This window comes from Drosophila subobscura, chromosome O (genome assembly GCF_008121235.1).
Source record: "Drosophila subobscura isolate 14011-0131.10 chromosome O, UCBerk_Dsub_1.0, whole genome shotgun sequence".
Taxonomy (NCBI): Eukaryota; Metazoa; Arthropoda; class Insecta; order Diptera; family Drosophilidae; genus Drosophila; species Drosophila subobscura.
Window position 1 is genome coordinate 5650826 of NC_048533.1, and position 24763 is coordinate 5675588.

The 24763-nt window shown below is 46.1% G+C and overlaps 9 protein-coding genes across 15 annotated transcripts; 5 read left to right on the top strand and 4 right to left on the bottom strand.

Moving 5' to 3' along the window:
• Positions 1-22: 22 nt before the first annotated feature.
• LOC117899227 (facilitated trehalose transporter Tret1) lies at positions 23-4745 on the bottom strand. Its single transcript, XM_034809101.1, has 7 exons — positions 4494-4745; positions 4253-4392; positions 3761-3877; positions 3613-3698; positions 3283-3399; positions 438-1814; positions 23-379 (listed from the first exon to the last, which is right to left on the bottom strand). Exons 1-7 carry the CDS (start codon positions 4532-4534, stop codon positions 110-112), a joined length of 2148 nt encoding a protein of 715 aa, XP_034664992.1. The 5' UTR covers positions 4535-4745; the 3' UTR covers positions 23-109.
• LOC117899235 (venom allergen 3) lies at positions 2223-3052 on the top strand. The gene is made up of 2 exons (XM_034809109.1): positions 2223-2441; positions 2501-3052. The coding sequence occupies exons 1-2, from the start codon at positions 2247-2249 to the stop codon at positions 3035-3037; spliced, it is 732 nt and encodes a 243-aa protein (XP_034665000.1). The 5' UTR covers positions 2223-2246; the 3' UTR covers positions 3038-3052.
• A 4648-nt stretch (positions 4746-9393) lies between the features above and the next one.
• Positions 9394-10688, top strand: LOC117898909 (UPF0160 protein). Its single transcript, XM_034808597.1, has 3 exons — positions 9394-9468; positions 9533-9842; positions 9912-10688. The coding sequence occupies exons 1-3, from the start codon at positions 9432-9434 to the stop codon at positions 10648-10650; spliced, it is 1086 nt and encodes a 361-aa protein (XP_034664488.1). The 5' UTR covers positions 9394-9431; the 3' UTR covers positions 10651-10688.
• LOC117898911 (proteasome subunit beta type-3) lies at positions 10672-11486 on the bottom strand. The gene has a single exon (XM_034808600.1). The coding sequence runs from the start codon at positions 11377-11379 to the stop codon at positions 10762-10764; it is 618 nt and encodes a 205-aa protein (XP_034664491.1). The 5' UTR covers positions 11380-11486; the 3' UTR covers positions 10672-10761.
• A 299-nt stretch (positions 11487-11785) lies between these two features.
• LOC117898908 (E3 ubiquitin-protein ligase Iruka) lies at positions 11786-13483 on the top strand. The gene has a single exon (XM_034808596.1). It carries the CDS (start codon positions 12069-12071, stop codon positions 13176-13178), a length of 1110 nt encoding a protein of 369 aa, XP_034664487.1. The 5' UTR covers positions 11786-12068; the 3' UTR covers positions 13179-13483.
• A 205-nt stretch (positions 13484-13688) lies between these two features.
• On the top strand, positions 13689-15356 carry LOC117898906. Its single transcript, XM_034808595.1, has 3 exons — positions 13689-13907; positions 13982-14173; positions 14243-15356. Exons 1-3 carry the CDS (start codon positions 13863-13865, stop codon positions 15272-15274), a joined length of 1269 nt encoding a protein of 422 aa, XP_034664486.1. The 5' UTR covers positions 13689-13862; the 3' UTR covers positions 15275-15356.
• A 132-nt stretch (positions 15357-15488) lies between these two features.
• LOC117898905 (E3 ubiquitin-protein ligase Kcmf1) lies at positions 15489-19634 on the bottom strand. Of its 5 annotated transcripts, none has more exons than XM_034808591.1 (7): positions 19485-19634; positions 17978-18216; positions 17477-17901; positions 17122-17385; positions 16766-17026; positions 16482-16690; positions 15489-16404 (listed from the first exon to the last, which is right to left on the bottom strand). In XM_034808591.1, the coding sequence occupies exons 2-7, from the start codon at positions 17991-17993 to the stop codon at positions 15825-15827; spliced, it is 1755 nt and encodes a 584-aa protein (XP_034664482.1). In that variant the 5' UTR covers positions 17994-18216; positions 19485-19634; the 3' UTR covers positions 15489-15824. The 5 variants fall into 5 exon arrangements, with proteins under 5 accessions (XP_034664482.1, XP_034664484.1, XP_034664481.1 ...); XM_034808593.1 differs by lacking the exon at positions 19485-19634 and adding an exon at positions 18765-18853; XM_034808590.1 differs by lacking the exon at positions 19485-19634 and adding an exon at positions 18650-18853.
• Positions 19635-19734: 100 nt separating this feature from the next.
• Positions 19735-21248, top strand: LOC117898910 (abasic site processing protein HMCES). Its single transcript, XM_034808598.1, has 3 exons — positions 19735-19992; positions 20045-20690; positions 20745-21248. The coding sequence occupies exons 1-3, from the start codon at positions 19973-19975 to the stop codon at positions 21153-21155; spliced, it is 1077 nt and encodes a 358-aa protein (XP_034664489.1). The 5' UTR covers positions 19735-19972; the 3' UTR covers positions 21156-21248.
• Positions 21249-21609: 361 nt separating this feature from the next.
• On the bottom strand, positions 21610-24596 carry LOC117898904 (aryl hydrocarbon receptor nuclear translocator homolog). 3 transcript variants are annotated; one of them, XM_034808588.1, is made up of 3 exons: positions 24439-24596; positions 23245-24310; positions 21610-23214 (listed from the first exon to the last, which is right to left on the bottom strand). In XM_034808588.1, the coding sequence occupies exons 2-3, from the start codon at positions 24213-24215 to the stop codon at positions 22266-22268; spliced, it is 1920 nt and encodes a 639-aa protein (XP_034664479.1). In that variant the 5' UTR covers positions 24216-24310; positions 24439-24596; the 3' UTR covers positions 21610-22265. The 3 variants fall into 3 exon arrangements, with proteins under 3 accessions (XP_034664479.1, XP_034664480.1, XP_034664478.1); XM_034808589.1 differs by having other exon boundaries at positions 21610-23112; positions 23143-24310; XM_034808587.1 differs by having other exon boundaries at positions 21610-24310.
• Between the last annotated feature and the right edge of the window lie 167 nt (positions 24597-24763).

The following is a 24763-nucleotide window of genomic DNA, read 5'->3' on the forward strand; positions in this document are numbered from 1 at the left end:
GTGTTTAAAACAAAGTCAATTCTTGTGTAAACATATAACTAAGTATTTAAATTTATTTCTCAGAAATATCACTGGAATGTTAAGCACTTGCAAAGGATGATGTTCGGTCTCACAGATGTGTGGTATTGCTCTCCTCAAACGCCAGATTTGTGGCCCCACCTCGTCCATTCTGTGCCGTTCTGGGCGTAAAGTCACTCTGCTGCAAGTGTATGATCTTGGACTGCTGCTGTGACGTGATTGGCACATGGAAACTCTGCATTGTGTCCACATTGATGGCATTGCCAGGCATCTGGATCTCATCTTTGATGGGTGCCTTCTTTTTCGGCTGCTTGCGTAGTAAATTCATATCGGATTTCTTGGAGAAGTGAGCCTCAATTTCCTAAAACAAAAGATAATCATTATAATCGGAATAGCTGTAGGATAATTCATTTACTTACACCCAGGGTACGTCCTTCGGTCTCTGGCAACGTGTAGTACAGCACCACAGTGCCTATAAAGGCCACGGTGGCATAGAAGGCAAACGTTCCCGGCAACGTCAGGGCGGCCAGCATCCACAGAAACAGTTTGTTGGCCAGAAAACCAAAGATGTAGCCCACTCCGCCGGCAAACCCTGAAGCGCTGTTGCGTATTTCTGCCGGAAAGACCTCACCAATCAGGATCCAGGGCAGCATGCGTATGCCCAGATGCGAGAAGAAGGCGGAGAGCAGCAGCAGTATGAGTGGCACCCACACGAGATAGTTTTTCTCCTGCTTCGGCACAGTCAGCAGCAGCTCCTCCTGAATGGGTGGCTTTGCGGAGCTGGTGGGCATCGCTGGCGGTGGGTTTGGAACTGGTTCGGGGCTGCTCGATGGCTCTGGCCACATTGTGGTCTCCATGGGCGCACCATCGGTGGTGGTCTCCAGCTCTCTTTTGGTGCGATTCCACGTGTCCAGATCAAACATGGTGGTTGTCTCGAACATATCTGGCAGCATCGTCGTCAGCTGGTCCGCCTGATCCTGTAGAATTTCCAGCTGTTCGTTTGCAAAGATCTTTGATATGTTCGCCTGCGAGAGGATGCCCTCCTTGGGGACAATCGATGAGGCGTTCACCACCACATTGTTGACCGTGAAGCCGGGCACTTCGTTCAGGAAGTGGGCATATGTGGCGGTGCCAAGGAAGCAGAGGCCCGTGCCCACGGTGGAGACCAGAACCAGCGGCCGCTTGCCCGTAAAATGGATGAGTATCACGCCCAGAATGGTGGCCAACATCTCGGCCACACCAAGCAGGATGGTGGCATGGTATTTATTCATCGGTGCCTTGAGGGTGTGGAAGATCTGCACGGCATACGTCTGCAGGGGTGTCTTGCCCGAAAAGTGTCCAGTGAAAAAGGCAAACGACACCAAGAGGAACGGCACCAGGAAACTTCGCTTGCGCCACATTCTCAGGCGTTGGCCCAGAGTGCGACGTTGTCCTGGCACTGGCACCCCATCGGCTGTGTACTCGATGGCCTTCTGTGTGATCAGCTCGTCGTACAATTGATTGAATTCCGCCTCGATCTTGTGCTCTGGCACCCAGCCCCGCAGCCACTGCAGCGACTTGACGGCCTCCCGGAAACGCTGCTCCCTGATCAGCCACACGGGACTCTCCGGCACAAAGCACAGCATGACGATGGTAATCACCGGAAAGGCAGAACTCACCGCGGCCACACTCCGCCAGTCCATCAGGGAGCCGAGTATGAACTGTATAAAGACACCGGTGATGACACAGGTGGTACCCAGCGCTGACAGTATGCCACGATACTTGGGCTCGGTGATCTCCGCCACATAGGTAAGCACCTGAAAGCAGCATCAAGGTTGCTCGTTACACAGAGTGACATTAAGAGTCGCGATTGGCATCTCGCAATTGCCGCAGCTGCCACGGCATTCGCAAGTGGCACAAACACAAGTGGCTGCTGTGGCTCTCAAGGAGTTGGTCAAGGTCGAAAAACCACAAAAGCTTTGGCATTGTTTTGCAAAAGGAAAACTAAAGCATCGAACGATTGGCAGTTATGGAAATGCAAATTGAATATTTCTTGATTATTTCTGCATTAGAAATCCAGTCAGAGATTTTATTTTCAATGAAAATATCCGCTGTTCCCATCTGTAATTCCTAAAACAACCCTCCAAAAGCATAAGAAATCAAATTAAATATTATTCTGACCATAAAATTGCATTTAAACGAAATATATAAGAAATCCCTGAGGTGTTCCTCTCTGCAGTAGTTTGAAAATGAACATTCTATGGATTGTTGTGCTGCTGCTAAGTAAACTCTATTTTATTTCAGTAGAAATCATTACCTACAAGACGAAATGGCCCTTTCACATTCGTCGCCAATTGTACGCCAAACCAACACGGTCGCCAAACTACTGTGACTCGCAGCTCTGCCCAAAGAACGTTCGACACCTGACCTGTGATTTCCACTTTGTGAGTGATCGATCCATCATCAGTGATGATTTGAAGCTTTTTACGCTTATCTTTTGCAGTGGAGTCCCAAGTGTGGGAAAAGCCACGAGGGCGTGAAACTCAGGAAGGGCATGCAGAATATTATTAACATGCAAAACAAGGTGCGCCACAAGCTGAACAAAGGCCGAGTTGCAGGCCTTCCCCGCGCCCTAAACCTGCCATTGCTAAGTTGGGACGACGAGCTGGCGATCATGGCCATGCGGATCACCAATCAGTGCAATGAGAATCGAGTTAGCAAATTCTGCGTTAACACATTCCGATTTCCCAATGTGGCTGAGACTTCGGACTTTATGGACTTCAAAAGGACTTCTGCCAAAGCGATGAACTATTTCATTAAGAGATGGGCTAACAATTCCATCCATGTTAAACCCAATCATGTGAGTTCATTTCCGGCGAAAGCCACTCGGGAAATGCGAATGTTTGCCAACATGGCGTTCAGCGGCGCCGACAAGGTGGGCTGCGGCATGCTGGACAGTGGATCCAAACGCTTTGTCACGTGCATCTACAACGGTAAAGTGATGCCGGGAATGCGCCTCTATTTAACCAGACCTCCTTAAATATTATATCTATATTAAATATCTATTCTCTCTATTGTATTTTTGCTCATTGTCTACTTTTTTTCCTCAATCTTTTTTCACACCAAAATCAATTTTTGCGTTTACACAAAAGCCCCTGAAGAATGTCAGTCCCTTTCACGCTAGAACTATGCAAATTTTGCACTCAAACAAAGATTACGAGAGGACCTATTATAGCCACGTGTTTGGGGGCAATTAATTAATATGAGGTTGGGGTATAAACTTACTGGCGCCTCCATTAATCCACCGCCGAGACCAGCGAGGCATAAAGCCGCATACAGATGCTCCGTGCGCGTTGCAAAGTGAAACATTAGCCATGCCGCCAGTATGGGCAGGTTGACAAACTGCAAATAGCAAACAACATAATTACACAATAAAAGTCAGTAGAAGTCACGCAGCTCCGATTTCGGATCAGTATGTCAATGTTCCATGTTCCATGTGATTTGTTAACCAGAAAAGGTGGAAGGCAGCATCATGATCATGGGTGGGAGGTGATGATAATGAGGATGATTGCGGCTAAGTGGGTTACGGATTGTGGATTGCGGATTATGGATTACCTGCATTGCACGTCGCTTGCCCAGCGGTTGGGTTAACACGCCAGAGAACAGGCAGCCCAGCGGCACGCATATCAAATTGATGGAACCTTGAAGAAGTCAAAGGGAGATCGGTAAACCGGGAAACTCAAGCTCAAAGTCTGTGACCTACTGAACCAGGATATCTCGTCTTTGTTGAGGATTATATCACTGTTTGTTTCGCTGCGGCCCTCGCCTCCTTGGATGGCAGGTATCACAATTGTGGGGAAGCCCAAAGTCATGCCATAGCCTGAGGATATTAATTAAATGACTTTATCATAGGATCCATTCAAGAGTTTCTCTATATTTTGAGGGAATGAAGTTAAGTTCTGCTGGTAAAGGCTGCAATTTCATATGCCAAACTTTGTTTATGGAAGATTTAAGTATACAAAAAATCACCTAATTAAACACTTGTTAATGAGGCTTCATATGATGTATGTTAATGGGATTTATATGCAAATTCATACCGTATGTCATTTAAAGAATGTATTTTATAGAAATTCCAACAGCGCGTGGCATTTCTAACAAGTTTGGATAATTATTGAAAGTAATAATCATTTCTCTAGCAAATTAATTTCATTCCCTTTACAAATCATAAATTAACTTGAATTTTTATGTTATTTACCGAATAGCAATATGTTCTTAATACTAACAGCCAAAAACTGTGGCAGGGCGCGTCGGAAGTTGCTCACTTCCACATCGTTAACCGGGGCCAGACGTCCCCCATTGCCATTTTGCATGAACAATGGCCGATCGTTCAATGAGCTACAGAACAGAAAATGTATTTAATTTCGTTAAGCAATTAACTATTGGGTTATTGTTTAAAGCTAGAATTATTCTGGGGAGGGGGGGAATGTAATTTTTACCCATTTTTCTCAGCTGCGGCAGCAGCCTTGCCATTGGACATGGTGGCGGATACGTGATGCGCCGCCTTTTGCTCCACTGTGTTTGCTCAGGTGTTTTCTTGCTTCGGGATTTTCTGTTTGAATTGTGTTAGCTGTTCGTTTTCACTGCTGTCTCGCGATCATTTAGTTGGAAATTATATGCCCATCATCATCTGGGGATCATTATATTTACTTGTACGTAAGAGAGACTCCAAGAGCGAGTGCTAAGTGGCAAAAACCTTTTCGAATCAACACAAAAGACCTTTTAATTGAATATTCGTAGAGGTGCCATCGGCTGTTTGCTTTCTTTTGCTTATTATGCGCTTGGGGGAATGCTCACAGATTGGTTTTTGGGAGACCCAAATGAATTTTACGTGTTTAAATGTGCGTATTGGAAGTAATTTCTTTTTCTGGCTTATACTCTACTCACAGCAGGGGGCTACACGTTTCGATGTGTCGTTGGCTTTTGTGTGTGGCTTTAATGGCTTTAAGTGGAAGTGCATTCAGCTTCAATTCAAACAAATCTGACAATAAATTACATCAATTTTATACGTAAAATAAGTATACTTCAGATTGTTCTTTCAGTTTTTGCATATCAAAATAAGAAACTCTCAGTACAATTGAAGAGGGAGAAAGATCTTTGTAACACTTTTACGCTAAAAGTTTATTGACATTTGAGCCACCCCAGCAAACTTTGGCATGTGACTGGGCAAAGTAAGCCAAAATAACACAACGAACCACAACAAAAAGGTAAAACCTTGAAGAAACTTTTAAAACCAGTTCAGAAGTCGGGTGCCTAGGGTTAGAGTTGGAGTTTTGTTTTTGTTTTTGGATGTGGAAGATCATACGTCAAGACAATAAGATGCGTATTTCCACACTTGAACCGGTTAAGACGATATTGATCGTCGCAGATGAGCCGAAAGAAAGATCGCCTGATATATGATACGATCAAATCAGGCGCACCTCAAACCACACTGAATCTTTAGCAGATCATAATCTGAAACATGAACCGAGACACATTATGCAGTCACACCCTCTACAGACACTGAATTTTAGCAGATCTTAAGTGGCAACCGTTTAAGATGAAACCTTGTAACACAATGATGAGACCCGAAAGGGGGACAGATGCCCAGATTTGCTCAATTATTTACTTCTGTTTGCCCTTTCTCAATGTTGTTCTCCTCATTTACTTTCGTTTATTTTAATTGCTATTTTTATTAGAGTTCTTGTCTGTTTAATTATTTTATGAATTTACAGAACAAATGTTTGCCAACTGTTCCACTGCCCTAAAAATTAAGTTACTTGCAATTTTATTCTTTCGATTTTTAACGCGAAATGTCGGTGCAGTTAATGGCCAAGAAGTGCCAACCGCAGACTTCCTGCCATATGCAGTTAAAGGGTTACACAGAAGGGGCAATGTGGGGGGGTGGAACAGTTGAAGTTGAATCACATCACTGCAGGGGCAGCTAAGTAATCAATGCCACAGCACAATTACATAAGTACATTGTACATATGAATATTAGTTTTAAGGGGTTTTTAAACAATTATTTGTGGCCAAATTTTAAACACTTTTTCGCCACGCACTTGGGGGAATAATTTAAGCGTTAAGTACAGTGTGTTTATTTTGTTGTTTTACGTTTAAATTAACCGTATCCAAGGGGGATTGGACGTTCGCTTTGGATCGGAGGAGAAGATCTCTCTAGCTTCAGAGCGCGTCGCGCGGTCAAAACAAACTGAAGCGGAGACCAAAGCTTTAGCCGTGTATTTTGCTTGCTGCCTGCTCGGATGGATGTCGCTTTCGGTTCCGTTACAACAGTACGTATGAGTAATAGCAACAACATTGAGAGAGTAACATCAACAGCAGCAACAACAGTAGCACAATAATCGGACAGCAGCAAACAGTAAATCCGAATAACAGCAGCGAAAAGAGAGAGAGAGAGAGAGAGCGGGCGCTGAGAGAGCATTAAGCTGAGCTTACAAAACGGAGCAAAGCAAAACAAAAGCAAGAAAAGGAAGGGTAGTTAGGTAGGTAGGAAGAATAAGAAGGTAGAAGCTTTTTCTACCCTGGATTGATCAAACGGTTCTTGGGGGAACGAGTATCAATGGGAAATGGATTATCTTTAGAAATGCTACAGTTTATGTCTTTTGCATACCGAGTGAACATTTGATATTTATTCTAATATCATATACTCCGAATCATCATGCCCTTTGAGAGAGAGTAGAGGGTACAATCAAAGCTAAAGCTCCCTCCCGTGCATTGTCGCTTTGGCATTTGTGTCAACACGAATGTTGGAAATTTGGTAATCGATTTAGCGGCAAACACAAAAAAACACCTTTAAAGATATTCCATTGATTCCGACGTTGTTGCTGCTGTTGTTGTTTTGTGCAGGAAAAATAATTGAACTGCCGACAAACCGGTTACCGCCTCAGTGCGGCATACGACAAATGTACAATAAGTCTTCCCATCGATTCAGAATGGAATCGATTTACTGAATTTTATAATTTTTCTTGAATCTTTATTTGTCTCGCAAATGCCAAGCTAAGCCGCCAAGGCAGCAGCAGTTGCATCCCCGCCGAGGCAACTTATGTTCAGTTCTCGCATTCCGATTGTGGTTCAGGTTGAAACAAGAATATGCATAAAGCATCTACTCGAAAGATAAGTACTTGCATAATGCATAATGTCACAGATGAACAGAACAAACGTCTCTTTGATCTCTTCAGAGAACTGATTTCTCAGCACTCAATCAAAGTCATATAAATTTCAATTGGAATAAAGCCATTTTCTACCTATTTTATATAATTACTTTTTGTTGATTTGGAAAATTTATTTAACTACGGAATTGTGCGTGTAAGCACAGACTACTGGTAGTCATCCCATTTAAATGTAACTCTTTATAATTGCCCTCAACTGAGTTTTGTCGCGTTCAAGCATTTCTCACATATTTGTGGAAATAATTATTAAGCAATTTGCTTCTAAAAAATGTGGCGCTAATTTAAGTTAAATGGCTGTAGCGTAACGCCTCGTTATTACAGAGGGCGACGACAAAAAGATACCTTCTAATCAGTAGGGCGATAAAATGATAGAAATTATAGAAATTGGTTTGTGGAAATTGGCAGGGAGCTTGAAAATGGATCCCCAAAATCGAATTAATTCCTGAATTACTCCGTTATAACTCAGTTCACATACCAAGTTTTTACCGGCCTTTTATACCCACAATTTGCACCTGAACATCATGAATACCCACTACTAAAAGGTGTTTATTAAAGTTGTTTGTTTATTTGTTCCTGGGCGTGAAAATTTAATTACAAAGGTTTTTATGGCAACACACTTTGTGTACTTTGTGAACCTCTCCGACAGTGGCAATGAACTTCAAATTGAAATGGAAATGATAAGCTGGGGTTCACGTTCACGATCGTGTCTCAAAATGATAAGCTGATGTCTGCAGTGCGGACGAACACCCCCGCAGCTGTTCCCCCGTGCGCTCTATGACGTGGGGTGGCATCCAAAGTGCATTAGAATCCCTGTCTCGTCGGGAAAATTGTTTGGAAACGAGTTTTAAGCTAGTTGTCTGCCGTTTCCGTTTGTATTTTAATTTGCCGTCGATTTCCGAGCTTTCTGTACGCCCGAAGGCCATGGGAGAGAGAGTGAGTTCAGCGGAGACTGAACGCCTTTGTAACAATTTGAACTAAACGGTTTTCTGTATATTCGCGCACACGTGATCGTTCACGTCAGTTCCAGGCAGTGATTTATGTTTGTTTCACAGCGATGCAACAACAGACACTCGAGCAGACAGTTGACTGGGGGCTTGTTTTAATTACTTGATGCTCATTTTCAGCTCACAATCAACGGAAATACGAAATCTAAATAACTTAAAGCAACAGCACAGCGCCTGGTTATATAAGCCGCATCACGCATCACTCATCACAGTTCAATAATGTGTTTTTAATCTATGTATACAATTCCCACAATATATTAAACATTGTTTATAGTTTACTCTTCAAATCTTACATTGCGGGTACTTGCCGACTTATGTTTCGGCGCAAGCGGGCTTCTGCCATTATTTCCTGATTAGTTGGATGAATTTCGATGTATCCAATCAATATCCATGTGTTGGTCTTGGGTTTGGGATGCTGACTAAACGGGTCTGAAATTTTCAGCACTTTCAGACCCTATGATTTCCTGCATGAATACCAGTTCGAAATATCCGAATGGTGTTCCAATAAATTGTTGCTTTACTAATTAGCCGACACTTGCTAATTTCCTAGATCAACACGCCCATGCAAACGGCTGGTGGACTGAGTTTTCTAATAAGCTGGCAGTGCTTGGTACAATTATTTCGTGTTCAGCCCTTAGTTGTTCCACTTAAAAATTTGGAAATAATTCAACTTGTTGATTTTACGTTACAAAAACATTTTAAAATGTAACGTTCAAAAAACAACAGTTTTCGGAGGTGGCACACTGTGCCATTGTGCTCGTGAGTTATCGCTAGGTACTCGATAACTGCATCAGCTTCGTTGATTCATCCCAAGGGTGATATTTGGAAAACGAGAAGGTCCATATATTTCATTATTTTTCTGTGGGAAAAATCAGCCGCCACACTGCTCAAGGGATATTTAAGAATGTAAGGTATCAAATGGTATGCCATATTTGTTGGTCTACGTTTTTAGTTTTAAACTGAGTTTGGAAACATTCCAATAAAATGAAGTTGTTAAAACTAGCCAATCTTGTGGAGAATGGAATGTTAAATCGGATAAAACTTCAGTTTTAGCGCTGAGAATCCCTACTAGCTAGTAATATTAAGAAGAACATCAAAATTGAGTAAATTGATTTAAGATTGACGGTATATTTACGGTATATTTTAAAAATAAGATATATATATCTTATCGATAATTCCGCAGTTACACTTCTGCTCATCCCTAATGACCAGATTTTTACCGCGTTTTCGGCTAATTTTTCGTGAGTTTCAATGTAACTGAATGTAAATGAATAACACCCCTAACTAAATAGTTTCTTTACGCAGGACAACTAACCAGAATGGCTGATGCTTCGCCCCCGAAACGCCCAACTCCCATTTGGATTGGAACACACAGCGGAACCTTCCACTGCGATGAGGTTGTGGCATGCTTCATGCTGAGGCAATTGCCGGAGTACGAGAATGCGGAGATCTTTCGCAGTCGTGACGATACGGCATTGAGGGAAAAGTGTGACATCATAGTGGATGTGGGCGGTGTATACGACCATGCCAAGAAATGGTATGATCATCACCAGACATCCTTCAAGGAAACATTCAACATTCTTCGCCCAGAGGTGGCCAAGAACTTTAACATCCGGTAAGCATCTGCCAAATTGAGAGCATTCAATCTTACACACATTTCAATCCACATTTCAATCCGTTGCAGGCTAAGCAGTGCTGGCCTCATCTATACCCACTACGGGGAGCGAGTCATTCAGAGTATCTTGAAGCGTGAGCGTAATGTCCAGCTGTCGCCGGACAATCTGCAACTGGCCTTTGTGCAGATCTATAGGAATTTCATCAGTGAACTGGACGCCATTGATAATGGCGAGGTTATGTTTGAAGGAGGCGAGCCACGCTATGGGATTCACAGTCACCTGTCGGCACGTGTGGGCAGGCTAAATCCCTCCTGGCAGGACACGAATGTCGATATCGAACAGCGTTTCAAGCAGGCTATGGATCTGGCTGGCCGGGAGTTTGTGGACAACGTTTTGGAGGTGGCCTGCTCCTGGATTGCGGCTAGAGACCATGTGCGCGATGCTTTAAAGGAGGCAAAGAGTGTCTACCCCACCGGAGAGATTCTCCTGTTGACCACATTCTGCCCCTGGAAAGCTCACTTGGCCGATCTGGAAAAGGAGTACCAAGTGGAAGGCGTGCCAAAGTTGATTATTTTCTCTGACGGCACCGGTTGGCGGGTGGCTGGAGTGCCCCTTAGTCCCGGTAGTTTTGTGGGACGCAAGTTTCTTCCCACCTCCTGGAGAGGCAAGAGAGACGAGGAGCTGAGCGAACTGGCGGGGGTCAAAGATCTCATATTTGTCCACCACAGCGGATTCATTGGTGGAGCCAAGACCAAAGAGGCGGCTTTGGCAATGGCCAAGAAGTCTCTTGAGTGGAAAGATGAATAGCAGCTACAAATAAAGAGCACATTGAGTACCTAAACAAATTTTATTTGTATAAAATGTATGTTCTGATGTTTGTTGTTTACAAAATAACCAAAAGAACTGCCCAGTCACCATCTAGTCCATGCGGGTCTTCAGCGTGCGCTCTGTGATGGTGTCCTTTTCGATTATGTAGACGGTGGCACCCCAACCGCTCATGGCATCGCGGTCGAAGGCGTTCATCATGGACTGGGAGATCACCTCGAACAGCTGTTGTGGGTCCAGATCTGGCTTCCAGAGAGTCTCGCACATGCCGTACAGTTGTTCGGCACAAGTTCCAGCCACAACAAAGTCATCGGGCTCGTTGGGGCATCCAATGAGATCCATGTTGCAAACAAAAGGCTTCAGTGTCTTGGGATCGAGGCCAGCCACCACGGGCTCGATGAAGTACGGTCCAAAACGGTGCTCGTAGAGGAAACTGGAGAGCATCGCGGAAAATGGCTTGGGCGCCATTTCACGGTTCTCGCGTGTCTCGTACAGATTCTTGCGGAACATCAGACGATCGCGCACGGTGAGAATATCTGTCTGCAGCCCGGTGAGCCCCAGAAACATACGTGGGGCAATTTTGAACACCTTCTTGAAGTCAGTCGAAATGGTCTGGGCCTGGACACCGAAGCGATGATCCGTTGCAATAGCCACGCAGTCCTTGCCGCGCATGGCCACAACACAGCCACCGTTATAGGCTAAAATCGACATTTTAGTTTACTTCTAGTTTAATTTAACTTGCTGGAAATTATAAATTTTTTTCCAAAATGCTAAAACGCCGCTGCCTGAAGATGACTTTTTGTTTTACTTTGGGACGGTGTGACCGGATTTGTCGATCAAATATACTGTTGGACCCTCAAAAATATTCCGGAACTTACCTTCTCATTTTCAAAATATACCGCAAATATATCGATGAAAATATTATTCAGCTCTCTAGCATTGAAAATAAAATAAACCAATTTAGATGTAGCAATTTAAAAACAAAAAAATAAAATTGGATGCATTTTTTACTTTTTGCATCTTCTAGAGGAGTTTTTAAGCACATTTTGATATATCGATATATTTGTCGGTGAAATTATATTAGCATTGGTGTTTTGGTGCGATAAGCGGCACAAACAATCGAACTGGTTCTGCGAACCAAATCACGAAGGCCTTATTTTTAGAAAAGTTAAATAAATTCACTAAATTGTCAAACTCAATGTTTCAAGTAAAGCCTGGAGTGCGTAAATTGTCCTTATCTGTGAGCCTAAACACGTGCCGTTACTAAATAACACACATTGACACAGGCTGTCAATTTGCGCAGACGGACAACAACAATATCTACCTGACGAAAAAACTCTGCCGAGCCGACTCGACTGCTCTGCTGCTTGCACAATAAGGAAAAAGGACAACAGCGTTAAATGGCAGAGGCAGTGGGAATGGAGGATCGCAGTGCCGAACAGAAGCGTTTCTTTTGCCACATGTGCAATGTGGAGATTAACATTCCAAGCGCGGACTTCACCTGTCCCCTGTGCGCTAATGGGTTTGTTGAGGAGCTACCGGCAAACGCTCCCGAGCTGGCGGCCCCCACAGCAGGCGGAGCCACAACCAGTGCACGTGCGGGCAGCAGTGGCAGCGCATCTTCTGGCTCCAACGATACATTAAGTCGCGGCAGCTCGTCCAGCGGATCGCAGTCGAATGTGGAGGCTTTACGGAATGATATTGTCTCGTTGTTGAATATGCGTAATGTGCCCAATTTGGAGATCACGATCGAACCCAATCGTCGTCAGGCTAATGTGCTACACGTGGGCGGATACACGCCCCTGAATGCGCCATCCAATACCGGAATGACCGCCGGCGGACGTGTGCGTCCGGCCAATCTGGACCGCCTGGACAACGTGCTGTTTGATTTTCTGCAAAGCCTGCCCCTGGCCGGAGCCACTGCAGAGTTTGTGACTGGACCCGGAGGCGGTGTGCCCGGCAACTCGCACATGTTTTTCATGGGCAACCCGGGCGACTATGCATGGGGACGCGAGGGATTGGACACGATTGTCACCCAGATGCTCAACCAAATGGAGACCTCCGGCCCCCCGCCACTCTCGAGCAATCGCATCAATGAAATACCAAATGTACAGATTACCTCTGAAGAGGTAGAGAAGAAGATGCAGTGCTCGATATGCTGGGATGACTTCAAAATGGATGAGACCGTTCGCAAGCTGCCGTGCTCGCATCTGTACCACGAGAATTGTATTGTGCCATGGCTGAATCTGCACAGCACTTGCCCGATCTGCCGCAAATCGTTGGCGAATGACGCCAATGTCGATGTCGATGAGGAACAACTAGTCATGCTCGACGGATTCCCCGCCCAGCGAAATGGCGCGCGGCCCAGCAGCTCCACCATTGGAACAGGCACTGGAAACTCAACGGCAGCCAGCACCATCGACTCGCCCGAAAGTCCCTCGCCCAGTGAGCGCGCCCCGGCACGCAACAATGTATTTACCTTTGATGACGACAATATGTTTCTGGACTAGCTAAAAACACGAAATGCAAACGGCAGGAGGGATGCGTATATTGATATTCAAAAATAGGCCAAATCTCTCTGGCACTGGCTCTAGAAGTGTAGCCCTTAAATACAATTAAACTAATGCATATACATAAATATTTAAAATAGTTTTCCCCTCACGCGCTTAATTTTGCTGTTATTCAAAATAACGAATTTGTAATAAACAACACGGGACAAAATTCCAGTGGCGGCTCTGCAAGAAACGAACAATTCTATATGAAACTTTGTTAAATATTTAACAATTGTTGCTAATATAATAACAATGTATGCATAGATAGGCCCTAACTATGAGCTATAGCAATTAATTTATGTATGTATGTAGCCCGAGAAGATGAAAGTCTTTAGTTTATAGACAAACATTTCAGCCTGTGAGATTGCAAAAAGATTCTTCAATAAAAATACAGAGATAATGCTCATTTTCAATTAAATAAAATACAATTGGATAATTAAACATTCGATTAATATGTTATCGATTCGATAGTCTGGAAAGAAAAAAAACAGCTGTTTCCAACACTTAAATATTGTTTAAATAACTTTTTTGAACTGAACTGACAAGATTGGGTAAAAGCTCACTTTGCAATCAACAAACGTCTTAAGAATGATTAAAGTCAATTAAAACCGTGGAGTGGACACATCTGGGCAGCTGTTAAGCATGTCACTTGAAGGCTACAATGATTTTGTGGTGCTCACCGAGGTGGTAAGTAGAAGGGAAAAGTTTGCACAGGTTAAGGGAGGTTTTAGTTGCACCCATTTAATCCATTAAATTAAAAGGTTCGAAAGCAGTATGTACATTACCTGGAGCGTCAGTTGGAGGAGAATGTCTGCGCCTGGGCCAAGAAGTCAAGGAATCATCACAAGCCCACCGCGTGGGCCTGCATACCGCAGAGCCTGAGCACGCTAGAGGAAATGGCCGTCAAGGCCTGCATGGCTGCGCAGATCTATCAGCGAGCGATGGTCAAGATGGTACGTAGCTGCCGGAAGAGCTGCTCAAGCTGCTCCCTCCCTAACACAATTTGGGTCCCATCCCCACAGATAGCCACCATAAGAAGGAACACGCAGGAATGTCGCCTGGCCAACGTTTTGTTTAATAACATGCAGCTGATGGGGCGCGAGGAGGATGCACTGCCAGCTAACTCTGTCCAATGTTTGGTCGATAAGGCAACGCAAACCGCATGCAACGAGCCATCCAATGAGAATTTGAGTCCCAGTCAGAGTAATTCCCATGCAGAAGATGATTATGGCAGCGTTGAGCTGCGCCAGAAAATCGATTTGTTTCAGGCCCGACTCGAGAAATCAGACGCCGACCAAGAACTTCCTTGTCGCCGCTGTCGGCAGCTTCGTCGCAACAAGCGTGTTGTCCTGCAGGAGCAGACGGAGCAGCAGCAGCCAATGGAGGACGAAGATGCAGTCGGCAAGGAGCTTGCCCTGATATTTGGCGAAGAAAACACCGATCTCAATGAAATCTTCGGGATTGAGAGCACCGCTGCCACAGACGACCCTCAGGTATCGGACATACTGGAGGAGCTGGCCAGCGTAGACGAGACTGAAGATCCGCCCACGCCCTTGATCTCAGCTCTAGAGCACAGTGAAACGGATTTACGCACCAGCCGCTGGCCCTGCGAACTCTATGCAGAGCGACGGCGACTCAATTCCTGCCTGATCCGCCTGCTAGAGGCCGACTGGCGCTGCGAGGACAGGCTGCGGCACAAGTTTCACATCCTCTTTGGCGAGGACAGCGACGATGAATTCTCTGCCCACATATCTAGTCCCTCCATAGATCTGGTGGATGAAGTACTGCTGGCCAGCTGTATCCTCCGCATTCGGCCGTGGATTGTGCGCCATCTGATGGCGCCGCTCCAGGAGCGTCTCATTGCCAATCGGTTTTTGTTCAAGAAACTAGCCAAAATGATGGCCTACCACATTGTCATGGCCAATCCTTACTGCTCGGAGCAACAGGTCAAGCAGGCGGTGGAGCATCTCTTTTGCCTTCTACCGCGGGGCGTGCAGAGCGCCTACGATCTCGAAAGTTTGCCTCCCGTGGAGGTGGAAAGATTTGAAGTGTAATAATCCAACCTACTACTAGTCTTTTAAAGTGTACAAATTTGATTACGAATTTAGCCATTTAGCTGGAGGGCAAGCCAGAGCAGAACACAAGTCAATTAATCTTCGTTTTTTTGTGGTTTCTTTAAATTATAATTAATTCAATGATTACAATAATTTTCTTGCTGCACATCTCTCCATCCTGTTTTTTTTTTATAATTATATAAATTTTAATATATTTAATAAACGATACATAATATAGTTTTCCTTTTGACGAAATTGCTGCGGCGGCAGCTGCTAGAGATGAATCGGAACTCCCGGGAACTCCTTGAACTCCAGGTATCCCTCCAGGGAGCAGCAGCACTACTCTCCTCACCCTACTAATATTGGTTGTTGTTTGTTGTTGTTGTTACATATACGGCTGTGTTTCTTGTTGTAGTTCTTGTTGCTGTTGCTGTGGTTCTTCTTCTGGTGGTGTTGGTGATAGATTTGTTTTTTGTTATTTTGTGGCTGCTGCAGCTACATGCAGGTGTTGCTGATGCATCTTTGCTGTGGTTATCGATCATCAGAGGCACTACCTAGTGTCGGGAATTTGATTTGTGTTTGACGCCGCATTTGCATTCTGTTTGTATTTCTGCTGGGAAGCTGCCGGCGTGGACTGCTGCTGCTGCTGTTGCTGCTGCTGCTGTGGCGGCTGGGAGCCCGTGGCCATCTCTACTGGTGGGGGACGGCCGCGTCTTTCGATGCCTCTATCAGCTGTTGGCTTACTGCCAGCTCCGCCAACCGCACCCCCAGCGGCTGCATTTGAACCTCCTCCGACGACGCCTCCTCCTGTGCCACTTGTTTGTGTTGTATTGGCCTTTTTGTTTTTATAGCGATACTCATCGCAAACGAAGTCCTCGGGCGAGGTCTGTTGCATTTGATTCACCTGTCGCACCATCGCGGGCTGTGCCTGCTGCTCCACATCAGCATTGTTGTTCAGCAGAGTGTCCTCCTCCTCCTGCTGCTGCTGCTGTTGTTGTTGCTGTTGCTGTTGTTGCCCCTTATTTACATTATCACTCTTGGCCATGCCATCGATGCTTTCATTGGACGCATTCAAGTCCAGGGCCTCTGTGCAGAGCATCGACAGCAGCAGCGACTGCACAAACATCGAGCTAAAGCGCAGGAAAACAAAGAAGAGAGATTCAATAAGGCCTCGGAACTAGAGCATTAACTGTCGCGGAAAGCTCACCGATCTGCCCGCTTGCGCTCCACATTCGCCCACTCAGCCTCTGTGAGTGTGGGCTGCATGAATTGGGCCAACAACAAAGCCTCGCCAGCTGCCGAGCCCTGACCAGCCGCCTGGCCAGTGGCTCCGTTTGCGCCGTTTCCATTGGGCGCACCACCGACGCCCACACTAATTCCGAGGGCATTGTTTGAGCTGCTGCTAGTGCCGACCGCCTGTAAGGATGAGAGTGAACAGAGCAGATTAGTGGACAATTGACTCATGGCATCTGGGCTAGAGGGATGAACTACTTCTCTGGCATTGAGGCTATTGGCGGCCAGACTCGACTGAGTCTGCTGATGATTGCTGGCCGATGTTGAGAAGCTCGCTGTCACCGGCCACTCGGTGGTGCGCAGGTTGGGCGGTGCGGTCACACCACTGCCGCTGTTGCTGCTGCCACTACCAACTGCGACACTGCCGCCGCTGATCACCTCGGCCATGGCGGCATTCGAATTCGATGTTGAGACTATGGGATGCGCACGCCTTGGCAGCCGATCGATTTGGCGCGATGCCTAAAATAATGCACAAAACAGAAGCACAAAAAGTCGCAATTTCCTTATACACACAAATATAGAGAGCTAGTTAGAGGATGGGAACGTCCCCTTACCGTCACCTGCTGTCTGTCCAACTGCATCTGCATCTGTAGCTGCTGCAATTGCGACGTAGGCGGGCCGCCGCGTCTAACGCCGGATAGCTGAGAGAGCAATTCCGCAATGGGATCAACCGATTCCCGACCCGAGGGCGACAAGGCCGACAGACCGCTCGACGAGCTGAAGTGCATATTGGAACGACGCGTTCGCGGTCCGCCGAGAGTGCGTCCAGGGATGCGACGCACTCCACCACCATGACGAATGGCAGAGGGCTCATCGTATTATCTATAACGTTAAGTGAAACCAACAAAAAAGGCTGAAAGCTTACAACTAATGGAATACATCTAATTGAATACTGTTTGAAAAGGATATCAGAAAGGATATTAGCTCGCGTGGTCCCTGCCGATGCTCCAATGTTAGATGACCGGCAAAGTCATCTGTGACTAGATTCGGCTCACCGCCCGGTAGGCCGGCACAGACCGGACAGACCACCTCGAGACTGGTCTCCGAATGCTCGGCAGAGACATGCTCCAGCAGCGTGGCATCGCTGAAGCCCATCTTCTTGCAGTAGGGACACGTGAAGCTTTGCGGCTGATCCGATGTTAGCATCTCACCGCCGAAATATAGCTCGATATCGGAGCGGGTGAGTATGCACTGCATGGGATGCTCGACCAGATGGCGAGTGGAGGTGACGCCTTCCTCATAGCATTCGGCGCATAGATCGTAATCATAGCAGATTAAGCACTTGTAGCGGCGTCCATTGAAATTGCTCTTGAGACATGAATCGCAGCTGACACCTGGATGGATGGTGGGTGTGATAATTGCAGTTTAGTAAGAGATTTGGAGATCTGGATGGTGGAGTAGGAGTGGTACCTTCATGTCGACTCATTATATAGCAGCAGGGCTACACCTAACGATACAGAGCCTCTCCCGCTGAAAAGTGCCAGGAGAAGATGGGGTTTCTGTGTCTGTTCTGTGGGTTTCTTCACGTCGCTTTGATGATTTCCCGATGATTGTTTGAACTTGTGCTGCTGGTTCAGTGGCTGTGTGTGTAGGATTTTGGTTGATTCGTTTGAGATTGCTATGTTGTAGACATTTAGGATGCAGAGGAGCTAGAAGAGAGGCATTTCGCTGTTTTTAATTACCAAACATAAAACACGCAGACGGAAACAAAGAACAAATTCGGACAAGGAGAAGCATCCCATCCCATCACGTTCCGGGATACCTAGACATTTTTTGCCATCGCAGCGTCTTCTTCTTCTTTTGTTTTCTCGCGGTCTGTGCACTTTTCATTTTTCAGTGTTTCTCCATACATCCAAGCACACACACATGCACTCTTATATGTGTGTATTTTCTTCGCACCATGCTTTCTCATCCACACGATTACGGTTGTTCTTTCTTTTCGCAGCGCCTTTCGAAAACAGAAACGAAAAGGTATAAAAAGAGTCGCTTCTCCCCTCCCACCCTCGTGTCACCCACAAGCTGGCCCGACCGAGCAATGAAATTATTCAATACAATCGAGCGCGAGCTATTCGCAAAAATTACATTTAACACTTTGTTGAATTCGGGTGCGGGTACGGGGGCAATTGCAGTTTTCTCTTTTAGCTTTTGTCCTCCATTTTAACGTTAAACACAAGCACAGTAAACATTTATTTTTAACTTTTTGGTTTCGCGAAAATTTTCAACTCATTCGTGGATGTCGTGGGCTTTTTCCCCTGTCGCTCGCAATCGCCTCCCACCGCCTGCGTCCCCCGCTGACTGAACCTTAGATATGCGCAAGTTCGGGGTATCGCGCAAAATGTCCGCACACCCACATAAAAGCACGGCTAAGCACGGCAATAAGTGTATTGTTTATAAACATTTGCAGCTATACAGAAATTGCAGATTTTCTTAATCATGCCATCGGCTATTACGCTTTTTCTCACGGATATATGGCAACGCTATATATGATTTTTGTCTTCTTTTTGTCGCCGAAAGCTCTCTTGGACGAGAACTTTGAGCAGCTGGGAATAACAGTAGGCTGTGCTGTTGTAGTTTGTCACTATTTATAAGCTTATGCGTCGAATGCTTTTCTTGCGTTCTTTGCACGTTATTCACAGGCACCGCGTAATTCTTTTACATTCTTCTTATATATGTACATTGAATTGCACTTGTATTGGTAAACACATGCAAAGCATATAGCCGAATGCTACGCAATTGCAAATCTGTTCTGAAATCTTTTGTTCATCGCGAATTTTTCATAGCCCATATACACAAGAAGCTGTCGATGATGATGTTATTGTTGGTGTTGCTGCTTCTGTGATGCAGTTTGCAGTCAACAGTTTTCTTGACATGCAAGAGTGTTAGTGTTGGTTTTATTTGTGGGGACACGTCAACATACTTTGCTATGGTGCTGTAATAACTTATTTGTTGTAACTTTAATGCACTAGCACTCAAAAATTAATAATTGAAACGAAAATAAATTTTTTGAGTGAAAAGCTTTTTCTGACCCCGCAGTGCAACCGTGCAGTTTCAGGCCACAAATACCAAATTTCAATAAAATACGACAGTCGGTATTTGGCCAAAACGTATTTTCTGCTGCGATGTGGCAGCTCTTTGGGAGGTAGATGGCCAGGCCAAGAAACAGTTACACATCTCACCTTGAATACCCTAATCTACAATTCTTTGAATGTGAATTACATTTTCATACTCATTTAACATAATATATCCCTTCATCTGATAGTGCCGCTGTACTTTCTTTAGAGGTGCTCCATTTGGCTGTGTTATTTTTGGTGTTTTGTTGACGAGCTCATCGCGGGTTGGGCTGCCAGATCGCTGTACTCGATATTCTTGATATTAATCGGTGTCGAATAAATAACAATAATCCAGATGTGCGGAAGAACATGTTTGTAAGTTTCCAAACTAAACCAATTGGATAATATTTGCTAATGCCCTCGAAAGAACCCTTGATCCAGACCAGGTACTGTGTGCCTGCAAATATCAAAACAGCAGCGTTGAAAAGGAAACGCCAGAATGGCGCGCGGAATTCAATTTGGGTCGACGCTACGAGGCATCCTACAACATAGCCCCCACGGACATAACGCCTGTTGTAGTGTCTGCTGCCCACTTCTCGGACCAAGAGGATCAGAAATGCGCTCGTACTGTGATGCCCATGATGTGGGGCATGATCCCATTCTGGCACAAGGGCGACTACCGCAAGCACGGCCTCACCACCAACAACTGTCGGCTGGAGCATCTGATGGACTCGAAACTCTATCGCGGACCCTTTAAGCGGGGCCAACGGTGTGTGGTGCTGTGCGAGGGTTTCTACGAATGGCAGACGGCCGGTCCTGCCAAGAAACCATCTGAGCGGGAAGCCTACCTCATCTTTGTTCCCCAAGAGAACGATGTGAAGATCTACGACAAGACCACTTGGACGCCATCGAATGTGAAGCTCCTGCGAATGGCTGGACTCTTTGATGTATGGGAGGATGAGTGTGGCGACAAGATGTACAGCTACAGTATTATTACCTTCCAATCTAGTAAAATCATGGACTGGATGCACTACCGAATGCCAGCCATACTAGAAACCGAACAGCAAATGAACGTGAGTCACGGATATAATTTCTTGTGTTTGCATTTAATTTGGTGGTATCTCTAGGACTGGCTGGACTTTAAGCGTGTGAGCGACTCGGAGGCCTTGGCTACTTTGCGGCCAGCCAAGTCCCTTGAATGGCATCGGGTCACAAAGCTGGTGAACAACTCTCGCAACAAGAGTGAGGAATGCAACAAACCCATCGAGCTGGCCGCAAAGCCCGCCAAGCCACCCATGAACAAGACCATGATGGCCTGGCTAAATGTTCGCAAAAAGAGGGAGGAAGAAATCAAGGCCGAGCAGAGCGAACCCAGTGATGAGGAGGACCAAGTTGGTGCAATGAAGCGCAAAACTTCGCCAGATGCCTCGCCTGTTGGCAGTCCTTCCAAGCGACCGCGTTTCAGAGATTTCAAAAAGGAAGCCCAGAAACGTAGCTTTGGCAGCAGCGAAAGCGAAGTAAAGTCTGCTAAGAGATAAACTTGTATTCCTTCATGGTGTTTTTTATTTTTAGTAGTACATTAAGTTTATTCTTTATTAAAAACCGAAATATTTGTTCTCAATACCCAAAAACTCTAAGCATAATCGTTGATTTTGTGGCTTAATTACAAAAAGGAGATGATGACTTAGCGACTAAAAGATTTATTTAAAATTTGCTTCTTGAATGCTTAATTAACTAATTTGTCATAATTAAATGGGGATTGTTGTGTGAATATTCGCCTTGTAGCTGACAATGTAGTTTGTGCCGCCAGTGTATGTACTAGGTGCACTTTAATTTTTGAGCGCCACTGTATTGAGCTTGAAAGTTCTGACGTTTTTGTTGTCGCTGCAATAAAATGCATTTAAAAACCGAAAGAAAACCTGCACATCAAGCGAGTTTGTTTATAAATGAATCAATGCATATGTGTGTGTGTGTGTGTGATATACTTTTGCTTTTGCATTCGCAGAAAGCGAGCGTAATTAATGGGAGAATTTTGGATTGGTGTCAATGTTGGTGCTCGAGGGCAGGTATGGAGCAGGGGGAGCCAATACTTTTCAGGCGGGGGACATTTGTGGGTATTTGCTTAAAATTAACAATTTGTGTATATTAGACTACGATTTGTATATGTATTTATAAATGTATTAGTTGCTTATGAACTTGAAAATTTGCATAATGTTTGGAGCACTTAATGAGAAAAGAAAATAAGAGAGAACTCAACTCCCAAGCCGAAGGCTCTTAAAACAATTCCATTTGTTACAGAAATCGCTTAGAATTCATAGGCTCTGAATACACATTATCGCTGTTGCGTCTGTACACACTTTAATTGTACATAAATACCTTTAGCTGTTGCGAATTAGCGGATTAAAAGTAGCGGGGGGCCGACAAAAATAAAGATACGAATTCTTACGAATATCGGAATTGTTGCGTACGTGCCACATTGTTATGTACTTAAATTGCTATTTACGAGAGATTACCATGTGTGTGTCTGCGTTTTGGCTGAATTATTTCAACAATTTTCCAATAGATTGCACTTGAGAAATGGTCAAGAGAGACGGGGGCAGACAGTGTTCTGTGATTGAATTGGATTTGATTGGACTGTGTTTGGGGGATTACTCGAACGGCGTGCTAAACATATTTATGTTCAAATCCTCGAATGTTGTGGGTGCACTGTGATCGAGCATCTGTAGCATATCGGAGAACTCCTGCCCTTGCGGCTGGCCAGCACCGGCTGGTCCTCCGGGATGTGCATGCGGATGATGCGGATGTGCCGTCGGATGGGGAGGATGCGGATGTCCGCCTGCATTCTGCCAGTCCCACATGCCCGGCGCATTCGGTGGCGGCGGCGGCTGTGCTGCCTGATATGGTCCCTGCGGCTGCGGTTGCTGCTGCCGATTGCCATTGCCAGCGCTCAGCTGCGTGTACGTCGGCCCACTCGGCGACCGTGCCGGACTGGTCTGCTGATACGCATAGCCTTCGGTGACGGGCTGTTGTTGTTGCTGCTGCTGCTGTTGCTGTGGCCGCAGTGCGCCCCACGCATTGGGCGCCACGGGCGTAGGAGATGTGCCCGACTTGGGGATCTTGGCCAGTGGCGAGGGTCCACCGCCACCTGCGCTGTACGGCGAGTGCGTTGTGTCGTAGGCATAGCCGACTGGCGTGTTTTGAGCCGACCCCGGACGCTGCTGTTGCTGCTGCTGTGGCGTGGGCGCCTGCATGGTGAGCATGTGGGTCTGGTACATGCCATCATTGGTGGCACTGCCCGCGGGAGTGAGCTCCCTGCGCGTGTAATCCACGCCAGGTGCCTGCACATAGACATGCTCCTGCTGCTGCTGCTGTTGCTGTTGTTGCTGCTGCTCAGGTGTATGGGCCGCAGCGGCGTCAATGGGTGCACCGTGCATGGTCTTCCCGGAGCTATTCGTGCACACAATGTACTCCACCTCATCGGTGTAGGGATTGAGGAAGGCATACGCCTGGGTGCGCAGCCAAACGTATTCGGAATTCTTGGCCCGTGCCCTGTAGAGCAGGGAGAACATCTGTCCCTTCTGCTTGAGCACCTGGTCGAAGCTCTCCTTCATGTGACTCTGATCTTCGGGGTGAAAGAAGTCGTAGCAGATCTTGCCGAGCAGCTCCGTCGGGGTGTAGCCCAAAATGTTGAGCACACGCTGGTCGACAAACGTGAATTTCCCGTCCATGGCATGGCGTGTGATGAATTCACTCTGATTGTTGGAGCCGCTCATGTCGTTCGCTGCCGTGGAGGTGACCTGCAGCCTACCGATGGCCACCAGGCAGCAGTGGGACGTCATGTCGTCCACATCCCGCTCCATGTGCATATTGGGGAACATATCCGTGGGCGGCCAATTCTTGATATAGCCCGTGCAATGGACCACAGCAAAGTTGGTGCCATCGCGCGACGGTCCTAGCGAGTTGCGCTGCTTCAGTCGATTCAGATGTCCCGAGACCATAGAGTCCGAGTTGACATTGCCCACGCGCATGCGGCAAATGAAACCGCGACGGGCGCCCATGCTCAACCGCATCGAAGACTGATGTCCCTCCTTTTTCACTGTGCCCGATTTGAGATCCAGGATGCGTCCTGCATTCTGCGATTCCTGGGTGGACAACTGCTCGCGGATCTTCTCGCGATCGTCGGGATGAATGTGCTCGTACAGACTGGTGCCGTACCAGTCGCTCTGGGTGTAATTCAGCACGGGCGTCACCGAGTCGGAAACGTAGATCACGCGACCCGAATCACACGATACCACAAAGAGGAACCCGTCGGCCGCCTCCAGGATGAGATGCTTCAGTTCCTGGTCGGTGAGAAAGGAGGGTTTGTAGGTGCCATCGCTGCTGGTGTTGCCAGTGCCCCGCAGTGCCTTCATGTGCGCCACGGCCATGCGGAGTATGGTCAATTTATCGGGTTTTCTGGCCAGGGCACTGCATGTGGGCACCATGTCCGAGAGCTCTGTTATGTAGGCCGTCATTTTATTGCGTCTCCGTCTCTCGATCTCGCAGTGGTTCTCGCGACTGGCGAAGCGCTCCTTGTCCTGTATGTTCGCCTCGTCCATGATTGGAATACGTAATTAGGCAAACGTTTCTTCTGCTCGCTCGGCGCTTCTTTTTCTGCTGCTTCTGCTTTAATTGTATTTGGGTCGCTTATGCTCTGGAAAATGGTTGGTAGAGCCAAATGGCGGGGGTGGGGTTAGTATTTTGTCTACGTTGTGTGTATGTGTTTACTAGCCAAATGTACGCGAAAGCACTTTTCCATCCATCATTCACAGCTCAACTCACATTTTATATAAGAGGGGTAATTTTAAACACATTTAAGCACCTTTATTTAATGGTTTAATGCGCGTTTTTAGCGTTTAAATCAAGTTTTTTTTCCTGTTTTTTCTCTGTTTACTGCGTGTCAGTGTGACCACTCCGATTAAAAACACCGTCGAACTCTGATAGATATACCGAAATACCCAGTGGGGATGGGTTATTTGGTATTTTTTGTCCATGATCACAAATCATATTCCTCGATTTTGATATTCGGTTTAATAATAATAGCTAGCGAGGGCTCTCGGAACAAAGCATATAATTTTGTACGATGGGTTAAACCATTTTCTTCAAG